Source organism: Ambystoma mexicanum, chromosome 10 (genome assembly GCF_040938575.1).
Source record: "Ambystoma mexicanum isolate Mex_15411 chromosome 10, UKY_AmexF1_1, whole genome shotgun sequence".
NCBI classification, from domain to species: domain Eukaryota; kingdom Metazoa; phylum Chordata; class Amphibia; order Caudata; family Ambystomatidae; genus Ambystoma; species Ambystoma mexicanum.
Genome location: NC_090932.1, coordinates 876,389,844 through 876,409,545, shown reverse-complemented (window position 1 = coordinate 876,409,545; position 19,702 = coordinate 876,389,844). Strand labels below are relative to the sequence as shown.

The following is a 19,702-nucleotide window of genomic DNA, read 5'->3' as shown; positions in this document are numbered from 1 at the left end:
TTATATCTTTATTTACAGCTTGCCTAGGTGGGGGGATCCTCAGACGGAGCTGTGTCTTGGGTAGGGGCCAGTATTCTGCCTATTTTTTAACCAACCTGCTTTCCTCCTATGTCTATTGTTGGTTCACTTTATTTACTGATTTGTATGACATTTGAACTGGGTACAGTTAATGCATTTTAAAGCAATCCAAGAGTAATTGTGGTACCACATAGAAACTGTATATATTTGCCATTATAAATTAACTTGAGCACAAAGTGTGGTATTGTGATTGTGTATATAATTGAAACCTTATTTATATAAAAAACTGTGTTATCACTAACATAGTGTGTGGACATTCCTTTGTGGGTTCTTAGGGACCACACTGTACTTAAGAACCAGCCCGCATCACCTCCTGAGAGTTAGGCCTTGATTGCTTGCCACGTTTTATCAAATAGAGAATCTTGGCTGGGGTCTTCTGTGCCTCTCCTCTGCCATATAGAGAGCAGGAGTACAGATACCCCCCTCCAGTCTTTACACTGGTTGCAGCGGTGGGATGGTAATGGTTTTAAGAATCAGTGTGTAACCTTGCCACTTACAAAATATCCACATTTTGTGAAAATGAGGTTTAGTTGTGTACTAGATAACTACATTACTAGCAATGGAATCTATTACTAATGGTAAATTGACTAGGATGAGCTTAGAGGCTCACCAGAGTGCTTGTGAAGCCAGGGAGTTAGACTTTCAGGATAAGTCTAGGGCTTTGCTGATGGCTGCCATGGTGGACAACCCGACTGATTGTGAAGCTCTTAATGAAGGGGGGGGGGCACAACCAATGAGGACCCTGCCCCTGGGGTTGTTACTGAATCTATGTCTGGAATTGCCACCTCTCCTGCTGCCTCTGTTTCTAAACTCTGCACTGCTCTTCAGGTGGAAGCCCTGAAGATTGAACTTTTAAAATTGGAGCTACAACAGGAACAGTTAGCCTTTCAGTACAAAAAGTTTGAAACAGGTGCAGAGTTGAAGAACGAGGAGTTGGCACAGCAAGTGCTACTAAAGATAGGGACACTGAGCATCAGAAAATCCAGCTGGAGAGACCTAGAGTGGAGACTTCGGCTAAACCAGTTGAGTGTCAAGTCCCCTGCCACCAAGTTTATGAAAGATTTGTTTGGTGTGTATGTGGAGGGTTCTGATATCCTCCCGTGGATTGAAGCATTTGAAATGGCTTGTGAAATTCATGATGTTGATGAGAGATTGGGCTATGTGTTTGTTAAGCAGAGTGCCTCAGACTGGGTATGACTGTATTCTGAAACTGAGCGTGGAAGAAAGGAGTCAGTGTGATTGTATGAAGTCTGCTTTGATTGCCAAGTTTTGCAAGACACCTACCCAATACCTTAAAAGGTTCAGGGAATTTAAGAAAAGAGAGAATGTGTCTTGGGTTGACTGGGTGATGCACATATGAACATGATGGGGTGGATTGATGGTTACAAAGTGAAAACTTGTGTTGCTGTCTCACCTTTTGTTTTTTGAGCATTTTTCTGAAGCCTATTCACTAGGGCTGCATCAGTATGTTGCTGACCAGAACATTTTGGATCCCTTTAAGCTGGCCCGGCTGGCTGACAAGTGGGTCTCCCACTGGTGTCCCCTAAGGAACCCAGTGGGAAGGACAAGGACAAAGAGGAAAGGATGTCTCAGATAGCTGAGAAGTCCCAGAAGCAGTCAGTCGACTAAACCAAAACCTTCCTCTCCTAAGACCCAAAAATCTATTGGGGATAAGTCTTTTGTGGGTGGCAGTAAGAGTAGTGGTCCGCCTGCTCCAAGGCAGGGTCCCAGTGGCTCCAGTACCATACCCCGCACTTCTGTTACTTGTTGCGACTGTGGGGCTCTAGACCAGAAGAGGGGTGACACTAAGTATAAAGGTAAGGCACTTGGAGTCCAGGCTGTCAGCCTGACCTACCCTTAGCCCATGTCTGAGGTGGAGGCCACTGTCGTCCCCTCCTCTGCAGAAATCACATTCAGTACTCCTGCAGAGATTTTCCTAGTGTCCCTTTGGGCCTGGGACCAGTATGCAGAAGTACTGGCTACAATCCCGTAGAACACCCGTAGGTTTTTGAGAAGTGTCCTCTTGAATGGTCAGCCTTCTATTAGCTTGAGAGACACTGGGGCAAGCATGACTGTGGTGTACAGGACCCTGCTCAGGCAAGAGGTCTATGTAGGTGCTCCTCTGCGAACTACCAGGTTAGCTGGTGGGCCTCCCAAATTACCGCCTGTAGCCTTAGTCATAATCATGATTGGAGACAAGACAACAGAGCTTCCTGCCCTGGTTCAGGACAATGTACCTGCTAACAATTTGTTAGGCAATGATCTAGTGGAGTTGGGGTTGATCTCTAATGGTCTCCCCCTGTCCGCTGCTGCAGTCACTAGGTGACAGGTACCACAGGGTCTGACTGTGAGTCAGTAAACCCAAGCCAAAGGGGTGACCCCAGGCACAAAGAAGGAAGAGCAAGAAGGCTAACTCTGTCGAGGGGGCTCCTTCTCTTCCTGCTGCAAACAGTACCCACTGGAATTCATGCTCCAGACAGGCTGGATCCAGTGGTAAACCCAAACTCAACTCCTGAGGGAGAGGAGCCAGAAGACCCTTCTGTGGGAGAGGTACTCAACCCAGAGGATCACCCTGACCTTCAATGCCTGCTGGCTGAAGGGGGCCATCTAGGGGAGACTTCTGTAAGGGACAGAAAGAGTGCCACTCTCTCGGGGGTCTAAGGAAACAGGCCCTGGCACAAGGTGAAGTGCCTAGGGTTTTCTGGATTTATTGGGAGGGTGATCTCCTTGTTAATGAGCCCACTAAGTCTGAACCTGGTGCCCTCAAGAGGTTATTGGTACCCCAGGCTTACAGGCCCTTCCTGTTGCAGTTGGTGCCCTTAGCTGGTCATCTTGGTACCAAGAAGACTAGGCAGAGGCTCTCTGCACATTTCTACTGGCACGGGGTGGGAGCGGAAGTAGAGTCCAACTGCAAGACCTGCCCAACTTGTGAGTTGTCTGGCAAGACTGGAGGCAGTGTCATTGCCCCACTGCAGCTGCTGCCAGTGGTTGGCACACCATTTGATTTGGTTGGCATCGACATTGTCGGTCCCCTTGACCCTCCTACTTCAGGTGGACATCGGTTTGTCCTGGCCTTGGTAGATCATGCCACCAGGTACCTTGAGGCTATACCCATTCGGTCAGTTACGGCCAAGTTGGTTGCCAGGCCTCTCCTGGGCATTTTTACCCAGATTGGATTCCCTAAGGAGGTTGTCTCTGACAGAGGATCCAACTTCATGTTGAGTTACATGAAGGCGATGTGGAAACAGTGCGAGGTAACCTAGAAGTTCTCCACCTCTTACCATGTCTAGACCAATGGTCTGGTTGAGAGATTTAACAAAACTCTCAAGGGCATGCTGTGTGCTTTGGAAGAGCCCCTAAGGAGGAAATGGGATCTCCTCCTACCATGCCTGCTGTTTGCTTACAGAGAGGTACCTGAAGAGGGTGTTGGTTTCAGCCCCTTTGAGTTTCTCTTTGAACATCCCGTGAGGGGGCCCTTGCCTTGATCAGAGAAGGTTCAGAGGCCACCCATCCAGGTCCTGCCAAGCAAGTGGGGGATTATGTGTTAGGCCTCAGAAGGAGGATGACACAGATGATGGGTCAGGCGAGAGCAAACCTTAACTCAAGCCAGGAACTGAACAAATACTGGCATGACCTTAAAGCATCACAAGTGAATTGGACTCCAGGACAGGAGATCCTTATGATGGAGCCTACCAAGCCTAGAGCTTTGGCAAACGAGTGGACTGGACCCTTCAGGATCATCTCCAAGAAGGGCGAAGTCCATTATCTGGTTGACATGTCCCTGGGGTAGCCCCTCAGGTATTCCTTGTTAACAGGCTCAAGCCTTTCCATAGGAGAGCGGAAGTCTCATGTCTCTTGCTAGCTTCCGAGCAAGAAGAGCAAAAAGAGGATGAGAGTGAGCCCCTTCCTGATTTGCTGCATAGCAACCCTCAGGATGGCTCAGTGGAGGGAGTGTATCTCTCTCCAGAGCAGCAGAGGGCCTGCAGGGCTTTGCTCCAGCAGTATGCCCCTCTGTACTCGCGGACACCAGGCCTCACTCCATGGTGCAGGCACGAAATTGACACTGGTGACAGTGTACCTGTCAAAAGCAGATGCTACAGGATGTCAGACACCGTGAAGAACCACATCCAGGCTGAGGTTGCCAAGATGATGGATCTGGGTGTTATTGAACCCTCAAGCTGTCACTGCTCCAGTCCAGTGGTCCTTGCCCCCAAGGCAGGTACCATGGATTGGCGGTTCTGTGTGGACTGCAGAGGGGTCAATGCCATCACCAAAACTGATGTGCACCCATTCCCCAGGGCTGATGAGCTTGTGGACACCATGGGTGCTGCCAAATTTGTGAGCACCTTCGACCTTACCTCAGGCTATTGGCAAACAGCTCAGACGGACCATGCCAAGGAAAAGACGGCGTTCTCAACACCTGAGGGACTCTACTTCTACCTTCCAGAGATTAGTCAGTCATGCGCTCAGTGGGCTGGAGGCCTTTTGTATGGCCTACTTAGTTGTCATTGGCGTCTACAGTTCCACCTGGGAAGTGCATTTGACTCATCTGGATAAGGTGTTGCAGGCCTTGAAAAGGGCTAACCTCACTATCAAGGCCACCAAGTGCCAAATAGCTCAGGGGAAAGTCACATATTTTGGTCATGAGGTAGGAGGGGGTCAAATCCAACCTCTCCCCAGTAAGGTACAGGATGTACATGGCTGGAGTCTCACACTACTCAAACCCAGGTGAGAGCCTTTTTGGACCTCAAAGGGTATTACTGCAACATCATGGCGGACTATGGAACCATAGCTGCACCTCTGACAGATCTGACTTCACCCAAACAACCGAGGAAGGTGAATTGGACTGAAGACTGTCAGAGGGCCTTCCATGGCTCGAAGGAAAATCTGCGCAAGGCACCTGTGTTGTGTGCGCCTGACTACAGCAAGTCCTTTATTGTTCAAACTGACGCCTGCAACACCGAAATTGGAGCTGTCTTGTCCCAGTTAGATGACGAAGGGAGGGAACATCCTATCATATTCATCAGTAGACCACTCCAAGGTAAAGAACCTAGGTGGGCTTCTGTTGAAAAGGAGTGTTTCAGTATAGTTTGGAGCCTTAGGTGTTGTTGGCCTTCACCATTGAGCATCGACCAGGGAAGAGTCACGATAATGCAGATGGTCTTTCCAGAAGGTATGTTGACCGTTTGGATGAGGGTGTCAATCTCGTGGGAGATTAGACTCCCCAACATCAGTCCTTGTCCTTGTCCTGTAGTCCTTTTTCATGTGTGTTCTGTATTGTTTTCTGCCCAGGAGTCCATGTGGGACTCCTGGCAGTGCAGCTCTTTCTCTTTTTGGTCATGGTGAACAGACCCTTGAGATACCCTTATGGCACTGATGGGTAGGGGTACAACCCTGAACCCCTAGTGTATGTTCTTGGGCACCTGTGGGTGGCCCACAGAGCTGGGTATGGGCTGGTGGCAGCTCTATGCTGCATTTGACAGGTGCTCTGAGTAGCATCCATTTTGGGATACCCAGGCCCTGCCATTGGAATCAGTTGATTCCTGACAGGAGACAAGATGGCCCCTGTGGCCTATTGCTTTCTATTGCCTGTTACCTTGTTTTCCCAAAGTCCTGGGAAGCCCTTACTCTGTCCCTTCCCCTGACTGGCTGTTGGGTGGAAGTTCCATATATGGTATTGTGGGGAAGTCCAGGCCAGACTGGCTGGAGCCTTCCCATTGACTGTATGTTGTGGGTACACCCTTGCGGTGGGACCTGGGTGAATGGAGTGTGTGGCCAATATGCACTTTATGTTATGGATGTCTGGTTTCTGGTATGTAACACAAAGAATGAGACAACCCTGCCCGAAACTGGTATGAATGCAGTGTGGAGTGCTGAATGGCTGGCTACTTGGCCCAATACACATTACTTGTTGTGAGTGTCTGAGAGGGAGGATAATGGCCTGAATGCACTGTGAGCCTTATTGGCTGCTTGCCTGCCTGAATGCCCTTCTGAGTGATTGGCTGCTGAGCTTGGCCCAGCAGTGTGAATGAGAGACAGAACAGTATATCTGTTGACCTCTCACCACTTGAAATTGTTCAGAAGCTGAAGTCGAAACTTGATGCTTGATCTTGAGAGCCGAGCCCGAAGAAAGTTGACTGCTGTTACCTTCACCGCAATCTGAAAGCTGCCGTGACTTTGACTGATCCGAGAGAGGACCTGGCTAGGCAATCTCTTCCTGAGCTACGATGAACCATCGTGCACTGCTAACCTTCGCCAAAGTGCCCTGGAAGCCAGTCTTCGAAAGACTGTCAACCCGGAGACTGGGACCGCCTAGGAGAACGAAGAGAAGCACCGGACAGCCGTCCACCGTCGTCGACCAGGGTTCGCAGGTTTGCTATAACCGCTGGAGGCCCGTTGAAGCCATGTTGCCCAGAAGAGGGGACAGCTTGACGCCGTGCCGCCGACGACCGGAGCCGCAACGATACATTGATTAAGACACTTTGAATCCAAGGACGCTCTGGCCTGCACCCTCGACCGCTTTGTCCCACTGGAGAAAGTCGAAGCACCCGACGTGCTGAGGAGCATCCGCCGCTGGGTTTCCCACCACCCGAAGACCGCAGAGATGGCAACGACCCGACACCCTTGCTGGGCCAAAATGCTTCAGTAACTCTTTCGGCAACGAAGTATCGTTGCCGAGGTGCACCGTACACCTCATCTTCGCAGGATGTCCACGACCGATCGTCGACCAGCACTGCCAGGACCGAAGCTGCTGCACTCAACGCCGTTGTTCACCATCTCTTTGAGGGATCTCAACAATCCGTGGCTCCTGCCTTAAAGGGAGCCGCTCAAGAAGGATCCATCGACGACCCGACGTTGAACTCTCCTATTCCAGGTACATTGGGGTGGTAGAACTATTTAGGAACTAATACTCATATAAACAATATATGGACTGGGCTTGGATTAGATCTGTGTATACAGGTTGCCCAGATCCTCACACAGAGCAGTGTCTTGGATAGGGGCCAGTAATCTGCTTATTGTTTACTTCCCTTTCGTATAACCTGCTTTCCTCCTATGGCTATTCTTGGTTCACCTTATTTATTGATTTGTATGACATTTCAACTGGGTACAGTTAATGCATTTTAAAGGAATCCAAGAGTGATTGTAGTACCACATAGAAACTTTATATATTTGCCATTATAGATTAACTCGAGCACAAAGTGTGTTATTGTGATTGTGTATATAATTGAAACCTGATTTATATAAAGAACTGTGTTATCACTAACATAGTTTGTGGACATTCCTTTGTGGGTGCTTGGGGACTACACTGTACTTAACCATCCTGCATCACCTGAGATCTAGGCCTTGATTGCTCACCCATGTTTTACCAAATAGAGAATCTTGGGTGGGGTCCTCTGTGCCGCTCCTCTGCCATATAGACAGCAGGAGTACAGAAACCCCTCCAGTCTTTATAGAGGGTGCTTCAAAATGCAGTTTGGCCTGCTGTTCTAGGACGTTGTCTGGCACTGGTGGCATTAATCGCAGTGGCCCTGGAGTGATGCTTGGGTGTGCCCTTTCCCCGCTTGCGGTCCCTGTTAATCCCACTGCAGTTGTGATGGGGCTTCTCACACAGTGCTGGTCTCCCCGTGAGTAGTTAGTGATGAGTCTCCTTGAGCCTTGTCTCAGAGCTGCAACACATACTCCAGTGGACACATTTATCGTGCGGGACTACGGAGCTCTGGGCCTCTCAATCCAGACAGCACTGTCGCCAGCGCTGTGAGGCCAGATCTATTCCAATGGGAAAGGTATCTGATTCTATCTCCCCTTCATTGAGACTAATCTGGGCTCCTTTATTCACACTTATTATGCCTGCTCTCAGCTGCTATACGCACCGTGACATGGTGAAGTCCTGCTTTGGTGGCGATGTCGGCGCAGATCGCTGGGGTAAGTGCCCCCCCCCACAAGAGCTTACTTATGTCACTGTTGTGTTTCATATGGTGCTGGGGAGGCGGGTTTCCACAGATCCACAACACGTCTTCTCTGCCATCTGAATACAGATGTTCGTTATCAGCTCTTGGGAGGAGCTGCAGCCCCCTCAACCAGAAAAAACGATCCTGCAGGCCCGAAGTTGCCCCATCCCCCGGCAGGCGCCGCGGTCTTCTCTCAACTGCTGATGGCCATAGAGGGCCAGGGAGAGCGGTACCTTCAATCAGGCCATGCTGCCCGTATGTTTACGTGTTCTCTGGTCTCTCCCCTCAGCCACCCATGGTGGTGTGTGTCACTGTGCCCGGGCACCCGTGCAGAACCCGCTGAAGCCGCACCCACTCAGGGCAGGTCTTTCTGCACACCCGACTGCAAACGCAGTCCCACCCGCAGCTCCGTCCGTGTCCAACAGCTCACCAAGCATATGATTTCAGCGGGTGCATACATGCCAACTTTCTGACATGCCTGGGAGGGAGATTTCTACAGAGAAATTGGAAGACAACAATTTCCTCATAGGAATGCATTAGGGAAATAATTATTTTAGGCGGGAGTATGTGAAAGATAGCAGTATTTTTCACTAAAAAAAAATCGGGAGTCTCCCATCTAAATCGGGAGTGTTGGCATGTATGCGGATGGAACGCCAGCTCTGTCTGGTGTGCACCCCCAGTGCGTGAGGCTCACCAGTACTTGACATCTCACTGGGACCCCCTCCTGCATCTCCCAACGTGCCGTTGGGTCCTCCTGGTGTCGGTCGGAGGTCCCGGCCACTGCTGTCTTTTTGGTCGGAGCTCAGCAGTCGCGTCCCCGGCTGCAGGCAGATGGTGTGCCCAGGTTTCGTGCCGTGGGCCACTGCTCCTCCACCCTCACTCAGAGCTGCTGCGCCTCAGGCCTTCCGCTCCTCCTCTAATACGCTACTTTGTCAATGCCGATTCTTGTCAGAATTTCACCCCGTTGTTGGCGCAGATCTGCCTTGTGTGACACTGCTATTAGTGTTTAGGGTGTGCAGAGAAAAACCGCCAGATAATAACCGGATCTGTTTGGGTGTGCGGGAGCTCACAGGCTCGCTGCCATATTGGCTGGGCTCTCTAGCGCCCCCCCCCCCCTTCCTTCCAAAGTTTGTTTAGGACTTCCTCTCTCAGAATATCCATCTTCCTGTATTTTCTCCTCTTACCCTACCAAGATGGAGAAGCAATTCCAACTACTATGTCTCTCGGACGATGGACACCAGGAAAAATCAGCCGTTTTTTGTTTGTTATGCTGGTGCTTGTGTGGTCAGGGCTGTGACTAAACAGACCCTGTCAAGGTGGATCATTCTCTGCATCTTGGAATGCTACAATCCTGCTTGAAACAATGTGCCTGAGGGTTTCAGTGCTCATTCAAAGGGTTTACTGCCACATCTGCTCTGCAGAGGGTAGCCCCTTTTGTGGATATTTGCCAAGCAGCTGCGTGGGACTCGCACACATTTGCCAAACAGTACTGATTGTATTCCCTGCCAGGGCAGGACTCTTGATTCGGTCGACTAGTTTTCTGGTCTAGGTGGTGTCTTCCCGCTGCCCTCCATCTTCCGTGTCTACGTACTGCTATGGGAGTCATCATAGATGAGGAATCTGTGGTAGAGAGGAATCCATTAGAAGAACAAAGTGCTTTCCTCTCTGTAATGTTCTTTCTGATGGATGTTCCTCATACATATTCCTGATCGCCCTTCTAACCTGCCCCTCTTGGTGGATAGAGTGTGCGCCTCACCTGTCCTCCTGCCCCTCAGTGGCTGAGTGCTGGTGAAAAGGAGTGAAACTAAGCTCACTGAGCTCAGCAACTCCATATGCAGCGGCCCCAATGTCACATCTGGCACGAGGTGCATAGAAACGTCAAGAGGAGCTGCGCCCCTTGGTGGCGATAACGTTTCCAAAGGCAGCTGGTACTGAAAATATAGATGAGAAATCTATAGGCGGAATCCATCAGAAAGAACATTACTGGGAGGTAAGAGATTTGTTCATCTGTATGTGCCTTAGTTGCTTCTGCTGCCAAGTTATTAGTGTTATTTTAGTGTTAAAGGAGAGTGGTCTTCTGTTGCAGCTTTAAATGTACAGTGAGGTATGGTATGCTAATGTGTTGTAATTTGGTAGGAGCTAACTATGTCCGGCTCTTAGCCAAAGTAGTCTGTTGACACCAACAGCTGCAAGTAGCTACTCTTGGCTTCCCAGGTCAGTTAGTGTCACAAAGACATGCATATCTGACAGTAATTCTGTGTTTGGGAATTGGCATAAAGGAGCATTAGGGCAAAGTCATTTTAGGCATAATTGATCATCAATAATTAAAGAAAATGTATAGTTTGCATCCCATGTGGAAATTCGATTTTTAGCAAGCTATATACTAGCTCTTTATTCCGTAGGGATAGCTCCTGCTTTCTGGGAGACACCCGATACCCAGGAGCTTTTTAAGCTTGCGTTCATCAAATCATAATTTCATCCCTGTAATGTTATCAGTTAACTTTGCATGAAATGCAGTGCTTGTTTATTTTTGGAAGTGTTACATTGGTAAGCCTTTTATTACTTGACAGAAAAGATGCAATCAATACAAAGCTTAACTATACAGGCCATCTTGCATGTGGTGACTGTATAAGGCTGCTGGTGTTACTATTGGGGCATTTGAGGGTGCACTCGATAAATATCGGCAGCACCTGGACATGCGTCGCTGATCCTTACATATGTTGACTGTACCGGCCTTATGATGGCATTATAGTGCATTTGAGGTTGTGTTTGTCATATTATGGCATCATCGGAGAGGCTGTACCTTTACATATGGTGCCATATAAGGGAGGATCCTGGTTTACAAGGCTGCACATGTGGGCTTAGACCTTGGCCTATGGTGGCAATATCGGGCATATGATGGCCTTATTGGGGCTTTTGAATATGCACATATAGTATTGATAACCTATTTGCTTTGATAATACTTGTATATCTGTGAGCAAATATGATAGATTTGTGTGTAATTGTCAAGCTCTTGCTTTAAAGAAAAGATTAGTGTCTACACTCCTAATATTAATTGATTTTCTTACATGTTAGTCATCAGTTTCTACACTGCATTCTTGGATTGCTGGCATTAATTTGATTTACTACTTTTGTCTTGCAGGGTTCTTTGGTTACATGTGAGTTCCTGCTGCAGAACAGTGCCAATGTTAATCACGTGGATTTGCATGGTAGAGGACCCCTCCATCATGCGACAGTCTTGGGACACACCGGGTAAGCTAAGACATTTGGGTCTTCCGTGCTGCAGAATTAGGTGATCTGGGCTCATAATCCTATCTTGTTATGAAAACACTTGTTTCATAGGGCCATTGCTACATTCTCCCTATACTGGCGGTACATGTTCTCTCCTGATAGTGTTAATAGAACAGCCAAATGCATTTTGCAAAATATGGTACAAAACCTGATGCATAGCCTTTTTTTAACAATGGTTTTACAGTTGAAATCCACAGCTCTTCTGGAATTTCTGAATTAATAAGGGATCCCAATTGCATTAATATCAGAAAATATACATATCTGGCAGAAGGTTCCACCCACCAAATGGATGTGCTAATACTTTATGAAATGTAAACCTTTAATCATCAGTCAACTGCTTCAGTAACTTCAAAGGGAGCAGTCAGGATTTATTCATGGGCACTCAAGATGTGTGAGGAGTCAGGAATGATACTCTTACACAAATTAGCCATTATTTCGGTTAAAGACTTTTACGGAAAATAAAAGGGGTTGGAAAAATGCCTCTCTGATGGATCACTTTAATCAGCGATATTTGCCAAAGTCTGCAGCTGCAGCCGTGTCCAAGGTGGCGGCCCTTGCTGGCATCACACCAGCCTGAGCAGGAGCGTACGTCTGGTGTCCCCATGGAGGCTTGCGCCGAGGTGCTTATGTGATCGTTCCTCATGGAGGGATATAATTGCGGGTAGATTAGCCACTATGCTTGCTGCTGAGGTGTCCTGACCAACCGCTGCTGAGTATGAGCGGTGTGCACCAAACGGGAGCAGAGCTGTGGGGAGGAACAGTGACGCCCGTTCTGAGAGAACGCTGGGTGGCCTCGTTGATTACGGACTGGACAGTGCACAGGGGACCACTGCCTGCCATAGAGTCACAATCCTATGGTGAGGGGACCACCATTAACATTAACATACACTGGCGGGTGAGCGTAGCTCTGAGCCCCAACCTTGATGGTGCCCTGCTGGAGTGCGATCAAGCGCTTGCTGGATTCTGTGTGATTGAACTGCGTATGTTCGGCCCTGACATTTGTTATCTCTGTGGCATGGGAGGGGGGTGGAGGTGGGGGGTGCGCTTAGGCCGTGAGGCGTTCTACAATTGACTGGAGTAATTACATTACACTGGCCCAGTGAGATTGCCTGATTGCTGAGGTCTCCATTGCCCCCAACTCTGAAAAGGAAGGTGTGGCACTACTAGATGAGAGCACTACATATTGAATACCTGGATGAACTTGAAGGAAAACACTTGGGGCCATAGCCGGATGATCATCTCCTCTCCATGTAAAGTAGTTTGCTGCCACATTAGCGCAGAACAGACCACTTTGTGCAACGCAACACTGCAGCTGAAACGGCCTCCTGATTTTATGGTTGCACCCTTGCACGCTGTGCTCCTTTGCACCCTTGATCCTACTTGCTACACTCGAAGATGACTCTTTCTCATGTCCACTGAGAGACCCTGAACTGACACTTGGATGAAATAACTATACAGATGACCTAGACACAACATTTATGTGCTGATAACCAGCTGCAAGACTGTGCAGACAGGTCCTATAGAATGGAGAGAGCTCGCCTCGTCTGACTCTGCGTGGTCAATGACCTACAAGGATTGCCTCATACTCAACATGTCAGAGGCCAAAAGGAAGGGGGACCAGAAGGAAGAAAGAAGACCAATATGGATTCATTTGGAGTCAGGGGTTCCCAGAAAGACCGCCATTAGGGGCCTGATGGTGAGCCGCAGGTAAATGGTCCCCGCCTGCATGAACAGGAGGATAAGGTATTAACGATTGCAGCACTATGCACCTCCATCAAATACAAAGTCAAGATGGATGTAAACCTCTTACGACAGGATCTGCAGTTGCTAACCTCCCGAGTGGCTGATAATGAGGCGCAGATCTTGACCACGAAGGCCGATACTGAGACGCTGAAAGCTATGGTGGAGGAGCTGGTGTGTAGAAATATGGTTCTGGTACAATGTGCTGAAGATGCCGAGGGCAGGTCCCTCTGCAATAATGACCAAATAATGGGACGCAGGAAAAGTGAGTAGGGTCTAACCCTACGTCCATTGCTGAGAACCTGTTGCTGCAGGAAATAGTCCCGGGAAACCATCTCAGGGCTTCACCGTTGAAAGGACACACAGATCGCTGGCCTGCCGCCTGCCTCAGGGTGCACCTCCTCGCCCTGTTATTGCACAGATCCTTAACTTTCGGGACAGCAAGACAATACTTAAGTTCTCTAGAGAAAGAGGCACAATCTAACGTGGATTGTCACTGCTGGTTATCTATCTGGACTATACACCTCTAGTACAAAAGAAGAGGATATGTTTATTCCAAATAAGGAGAGACTTGGCAATCTGGACTCAAGTACATGCTAATATACCCGGCTAAGCTCAAGGTGATCCATAACAGCAAATCACTATTCTTTGAACATCTTAGTGATATGCCACCTGGACCTGAGAAGAGAAAGGAAGATCCTGGGGCTGGCTGATCGACATCCTGACGTACTTCGCAGACGGGCATGCGGCTTGCCCAGCTATGGAAGTTTGGCTGAATCCACAAGTGCATGGTACTGCATTACTGAAGATCAGTGACGTCTCGGGAGCCGAGTATGAGATCTCCCGGATAGAACTTGGTATACTCTGATATGGCACAAGCATCCCACAACCCTGGGTTAGATGTGCCACTCGGGGAGCACACCATGGTGGATTCCCCCATGCCCAGAGACCTCTGGAGCACCTATGTTCTTGCGGGGCAGGAAGGCTTGAGTGGTGTGACACTGTTCAGCCACCTGTTTCTAACAAATTTTATAATTAGTTTTTGCTTACGTTCACCTTTGCTGGTTTTGGGCAATGTAATAGGGTTGGCAGAATATGGGCACTTGGGGTGGCTGCGGGTGGTGCGTGCATGAGGGGAGGGGCAGATGTGGGGATAGATTCGGGCGGGGGCACATTACAAGTACATGGAGGCAATCGGGTGCTACCTGTCCATGTGGTGCAGATAGTTGGTGGGAGGAGAGATTTCTGTTTTCTGAGGGATGACCACGCTTAAGATTGTTTCATGGAACATCCGGGGCATGTCCTCATATATGAGGCGGCTTCGGATTGCTTCCTATTTACGTAGGAAACAGATTTCCATAGCCCTACTACAGGAAATACAGTTATTGGGAGAGGAGCTCACTAAAATCATTCCTAAATGGTTAGGGGGGTGTAGGATACGGTTTGGCATACCCAAGATACGCTAATGGTGTGTGTGTGTCGCTGGGTCCGTGCCATTGAGTTGATCAAGGTGGAAACTGATGACCAGGTAAGGTTGATAATTGTACGGGGCTTCATTGAACGCAGAGAAGTCTGTATTGTGAATTCATATGCCTCAAACCATGATGAATCCGCCTTCTTCTGCTCCCTCTATGAGAGGCTGATGCATCTCGGAGGTCTCTTTTTGGATATGGCAGGGGGGATTTTAATTGCACACTAAATTCCACTTTAGACGGATCGGATCTCAAATTTGCGCAACCCTCCTCTTCTGCCAAGACCTTGCGCACCATGCTACAGGACTTCTCTTTAGTTGACATCTGGCGAACTCTCAGCGGAAATAGTTGCTATTCCAATTCTCCTCACCACACAAGGTCCATACTAGGATTAATTACCAATTTATGGGGAAGGAAGGTTTGTGAGTGTAGTGTATGCTAGTAGGACCATTTCTGATCATTTCCTGTTACCTGAGCCCTCCTCGGCTTGACTGCTCTGGTTCTAACCTGGCGCAGGCATGTAAACGCCCACTCTGAAGTGTTCCAGGGCCACTTGGCGGATGCGCTACAGGAATATTTGGATGTTAACATAGGCATTGTGGATAGCTGGAGCATGATGTGGGAGACCCCTAAGGTGGTGGTTCGAGGTGAGGCAATTGCCAAGGGCGGGGGGCATTGGGAAAACATTAATCTCTGAGTTTGGTAGTTCAGAGGACAACATACAAGAGATTGAGGTAGTAGACGGCAGAGAGGGCCCAAATGTGGAGCTCTTACTTCCCTTTCGTATAACATGTACTGAAACTTGGGAACGTCTTTGGAAATTTCGACTATGATGCATACACTTCTATAATGCATGGAGAGGGTGACAAGGCTGGCTGAATGCTGACATGGCTGTGCACAAATTAGAAGTCCAGGCATGCTATAAGTGAAATTATCTTTTTAATAAACCTTTTATTGACCTTTTCATGTTAAAACAACAGCACTAAACATTAACAATTTTCACAATATCGACTCCCCCCCCATCCACCTCCCCAGGCCACTCCGGTACCACCCCTGCCATGTGTCTTGTTCCCGTTAGAGTGTTAAATAACAGTGCTGTTTTAGAGGTCCCCGCCCTCCCACCTAACCCTGCTCTTTCTTCCCTTCAATGGATTGCTTTTCTCCTGCATATTCCTCATCTTGATAGATATCCATCATCCAGCTCTGCTGTTTTTTCACCAGGGTGCGTAGTGGACCTCGACTCGGCTGTTGATCTGTCTTTTGTCTGGCTCTCGATCGTCGGCTCCTGAAGTAACATCCAGGCGTTGTTTTATATATATATATATATATATATATATATATATATATATATATATATATATATAGCACGTCACTACACCCCATGCTTCAGCTCCATTTTTCCGTGCGCTTGCACACTGCATCGGGAACATGACTCGAGATTACGCCTTGATACCCCCGGGCATATCCGCGCATTATAAATAATAAAACAAACAAAGTCAGGGTTTTTGTTTTTTTTTAACAATTTGTACGTTTTTCTTAGGAAACCCATGACACAATGTCATCTCACAGGGTTTCGGGCTTAAAGCAATGCTGCAATTACGAGGCCAAAATGTCAGTGACCGACCCCCACAACGTCGGTCTGTGGCGTCTCAGTGTTAGTCATGACACGAGGCTTGCACGTAGTGCGCAAAGAGGCAGCTGAAATCCCTACGTGAGAGGTCCTGGAAACTGGCCTTGGGCCAACTGTGCACCAAACCGGCAGCGCGGTCGCTCGTCCGGTCTTCAGAGGCCGAGACTGAGGAGCCCACTCCCAACAAGGGGAAGGAACAACATTGCAAGAAGACCAAGAAACGTCCCATTCCAGGAGCCATTCCTCGTCATCTTCCTCGCAGAAGAAGAAGAAGCAGCAGCACCACTGCAATTGACGGGAATCCTGCTTGTTGTCGAAACAAGGTAAGACCTTGGCGAGGCCGACCACTCTGGAAGAGTGGGAAAGTTTTAAATCATATATGCTTGAAATGTTTAAAAGGCAAACTACTGTAGTTGCGGCTCTGGCCTCCGACCAGCAAGCTTTGGTGGCAAAAGCAGCACTCGGTGCTCCAGACCCCAAGCCGGCGTCACACCTGCTAGACAGAAATCGCTGGAAGGCCGAGGCCGATGGCGTCAAATCGGTCGTCCGAGCGTCCCTTGGTGCCGAAGAACCATCAGCATTGAAAGCCACTTTGGCCTCAAAGCCTATTGCGTCGGCGATCAAGCCCTCATCGCCGACAGTCACTATGGATAGTTTGTGCTGTTATCAAGATCAGGGTTCTTTGACTTGATGCTGTCCATCTTCGGCGTCGTTGACCCTGATGATCAGGTCGACCCTGTTAACACGGGAGCCGGCGGTGTCGATTCTTTCGACGACCAAGACGTTTTATTGGCACTGTAACAATGTATACAGGATGTTTGTGGCCTGGATACTTCTCCAGACCTAGAATTGCAACAAAACCAGTCATATACCCATGCTAACGTCAAGACAGAGCAATGAAAGTCTTCTCTGACACTTCATGCGCTGACCCCAGCACCCTCAAGTGTGGGGTCCCGTAAGGCTTATGCATGGCCCCCACTCTCTATAACCTCTTCACGAGACCACGGTTTAAAATCCTGGACTCCCTGGGCATCTCATATATGAACTATGCAGATGATACCCAGGTACTCATCCCCCTCTCGGGTGACTACCTGTCTGACCAGAACACCTTGAACTCCATCTACTCAAAAATTCAATCTTGGATATCAGAAAACTGGTTATGCCTCAACAGTGAGAAAACCGAGCTCCTGCTGGTTGGCTCCCTCTCCACATTGAGGAAATTGGACAACCAATACTCCTCCTTCACCATTGACAATATTCCCATCACCGTGTCACCATCCATCAAAACCTTAGGTCTCTACCTTGAACCTGACTTGAAGCAGGTTAGCGCCATCGCCTCCACTTCCATCTACCACTCTAAACTCATCAACTCAGTGAGACCCTTCCTGTCCCAACTAAGCTGCCTCACCATTGCCAGGGCCATAATCGGCTCTAGGCTTGATTACTGTAACGCCCTGTTCATAGGTACATCTGTCACAAATGTGGCCAAGATGCAAATTGTACAAAATAACGCGCTTAGAGCCTCCACTGGACTCTCCCGGAGAGAACACATCTCAGAACTTAGAAGACAGGTCCACTGGCTCCCAGTCAAGGAAAGGATCATCTTTAAAGCCCTCTCCTGACCCACAAGTGCCCCACCTTATCTGGCAGAAAGGATCACTAAACCCACCACCCAGATCCCTCTACTCCAACCTGTTATTTGTTCCCAGAGCACGCAAGGCCCGTGCAGGAGGCTCCAGCTTCCTGACGGTGGCCCCCACACTCTGGAACTGCCTACCTCCCCACATCAGGCTTATTGAGTCCCACTTGGCATTTCGGAAGGCCATCAAAACTATACTCTGTCTGACTGTATAAACCTACTGCTGTGTTACCATGCAACCTTTGACTCTGCAATGTGAACAATTTTTTTCTGGACGGCTTCATTGTAACCCTTAAGCAAGCCATCTTAAGCTCTGATATAACGCCTCGATGCCCACGGGCTGAGGTGCGCTCTAGAAATCCAAATAAATAAGTTCAGGGCTCTGGTTGACAGGGTTGTTGACACCCTTGGGTTGAAGGCATCTACCACATCTCGCCCAGGGTATGAGCTCACTGATATCCTGGATGAGGGTCCCACAGTTGAGCATAACATGCCGTTTAACCCAGCCGTTGCAGACCTTTTATCCTGCTTATGGGAGCACCCTTGTACTATTCCCCCTGTAAATTCCAATTTTACGGGGAAGTTTAGACTGGCAAGAGGAGACCCTTATTTTCTTTCCTCACACCGTGGCTGGTTGTACTAGCTGCCACTATTTCCACCAGACCAGCAGCATCCACTTCAAATCTGCCTATGGACAGAGAGGGGAAGAAAACAGATGCATTAGCCAGGAAGGTGTTCACCTCTGGCAGCATAGCGCTGAAAGCCACAAACATTGCCTGTGGATTTGCAAAGTATTCCGTCGGCTTATGGAAAGCTGTGGAACATGCTGCTGAATACTTCCCGGAGGGTACCATGCGTGATGTATTTTTACAGCTGGTTGTGGGTTTGAAGGAGGTAGCCAGGCAGTTCTTGCATACGGGCCTCGACGTAGCGGACTGCATTGGCCGATCAATGGGTTCAGCAGTGGTAATGAGACGGCAGGCCTACCTGAAAACTTCTGGCTTCTCCCCAGGTGTTCAGAACAGGTTGCTGGACATGCCCTTTGAGGGAGACATGCTTTTGGGTGAGAAAACAGACAAATCCCTGGAAATGTTTAAGCAATCCAAGTTGACTGCCAAATCACTGGGCCTAGCGGCCAAGCCTGCCTTCAGTTTTGCCTCCCGAGGCAGGGGCTATAGGTGTTACGTACTCTATGGCAGGAAGGTGCAGCTCCCGCATGCCAGTCAGGGGCAGAGGTGCTTCTCGTATCCCGGAAGGGGCAGAGGGGCTTCCAGAGGCCAACAAGCAGCAACACGATGCACCGGTTGGTGGGCGGTTGACAGGGCATTGATTTTGATTAGATTTTTTTATATTTGTAATGCGCCCATGACAGACTAACCGTATAGGGGCGCAGTTGGAATTGTCAATATAGCGAAAAGATAGAGAGGTCGCTAGAATAGTTGGTGCATTACTGTGTCCATAAGGGTTGTCGGATAACGAGGTGATTATTTAAACAAAAATGTTTTCAGAACTTTCCGGAACTGGACAGGTGTCTGACATCCCCTGATCTTTTGCAGTGCACTATTCCACAGTTTAGATCCAAAAACTGCAAATCTTCTGTCACCTCTTGTAACGAATGCTGACCAGGGGTTACTTAGCAATAGTTGGTCCTTTGATCGAAGGGTCCTCATTGGATTGTAGAGCGAGATTTTGTTGTTTAGGTAATTCGGGGCCAATCCCTTTAAACACTTAAAATCATGCGAGCAACCTTAAATTTAATACGGTCCTCGACCGTTAGCCAGTGAAGTGACCTTCGTAAGGGAGAGACGTTATCTAATCTCCTCAGATATCAATCTGGCTGCTGCATTTTGGGCCTTCTGGAGCCTATGTAGTTGGTTGGCAAGTACACCCATCAAAAGACTAT

The 19,702-nt window shown here is 48.7% G+C and overlaps 1 protein-coding gene across 4 annotated transcripts in view; it reads left to right on the top strand.

The window, feature by feature from the left end:
* The window catches only part of ACAP2 (ArfGAP with coiled-coil, ankyrin repeat and PH domains 2), a 1,585,345-nt gene that overhangs the window by 1,464,892 nt on the left and 100,751 nt on the right, over positions 1-19,702 (top strand). For all 4 annotated transcript variants that reach the window (XM_069618585.1, XM_069618583.1, XM_069618582.1 and 1 more), the window contains one exon: positions 11,170-11,279. In XM_069618585.1, the coding sequence (XP_069474686.1) occupies positions 11,170-11,279 (110 nt within the window). The remainder of the gene's footprint in view (positions 1-11,169; positions 11,280-19,702) is intronic.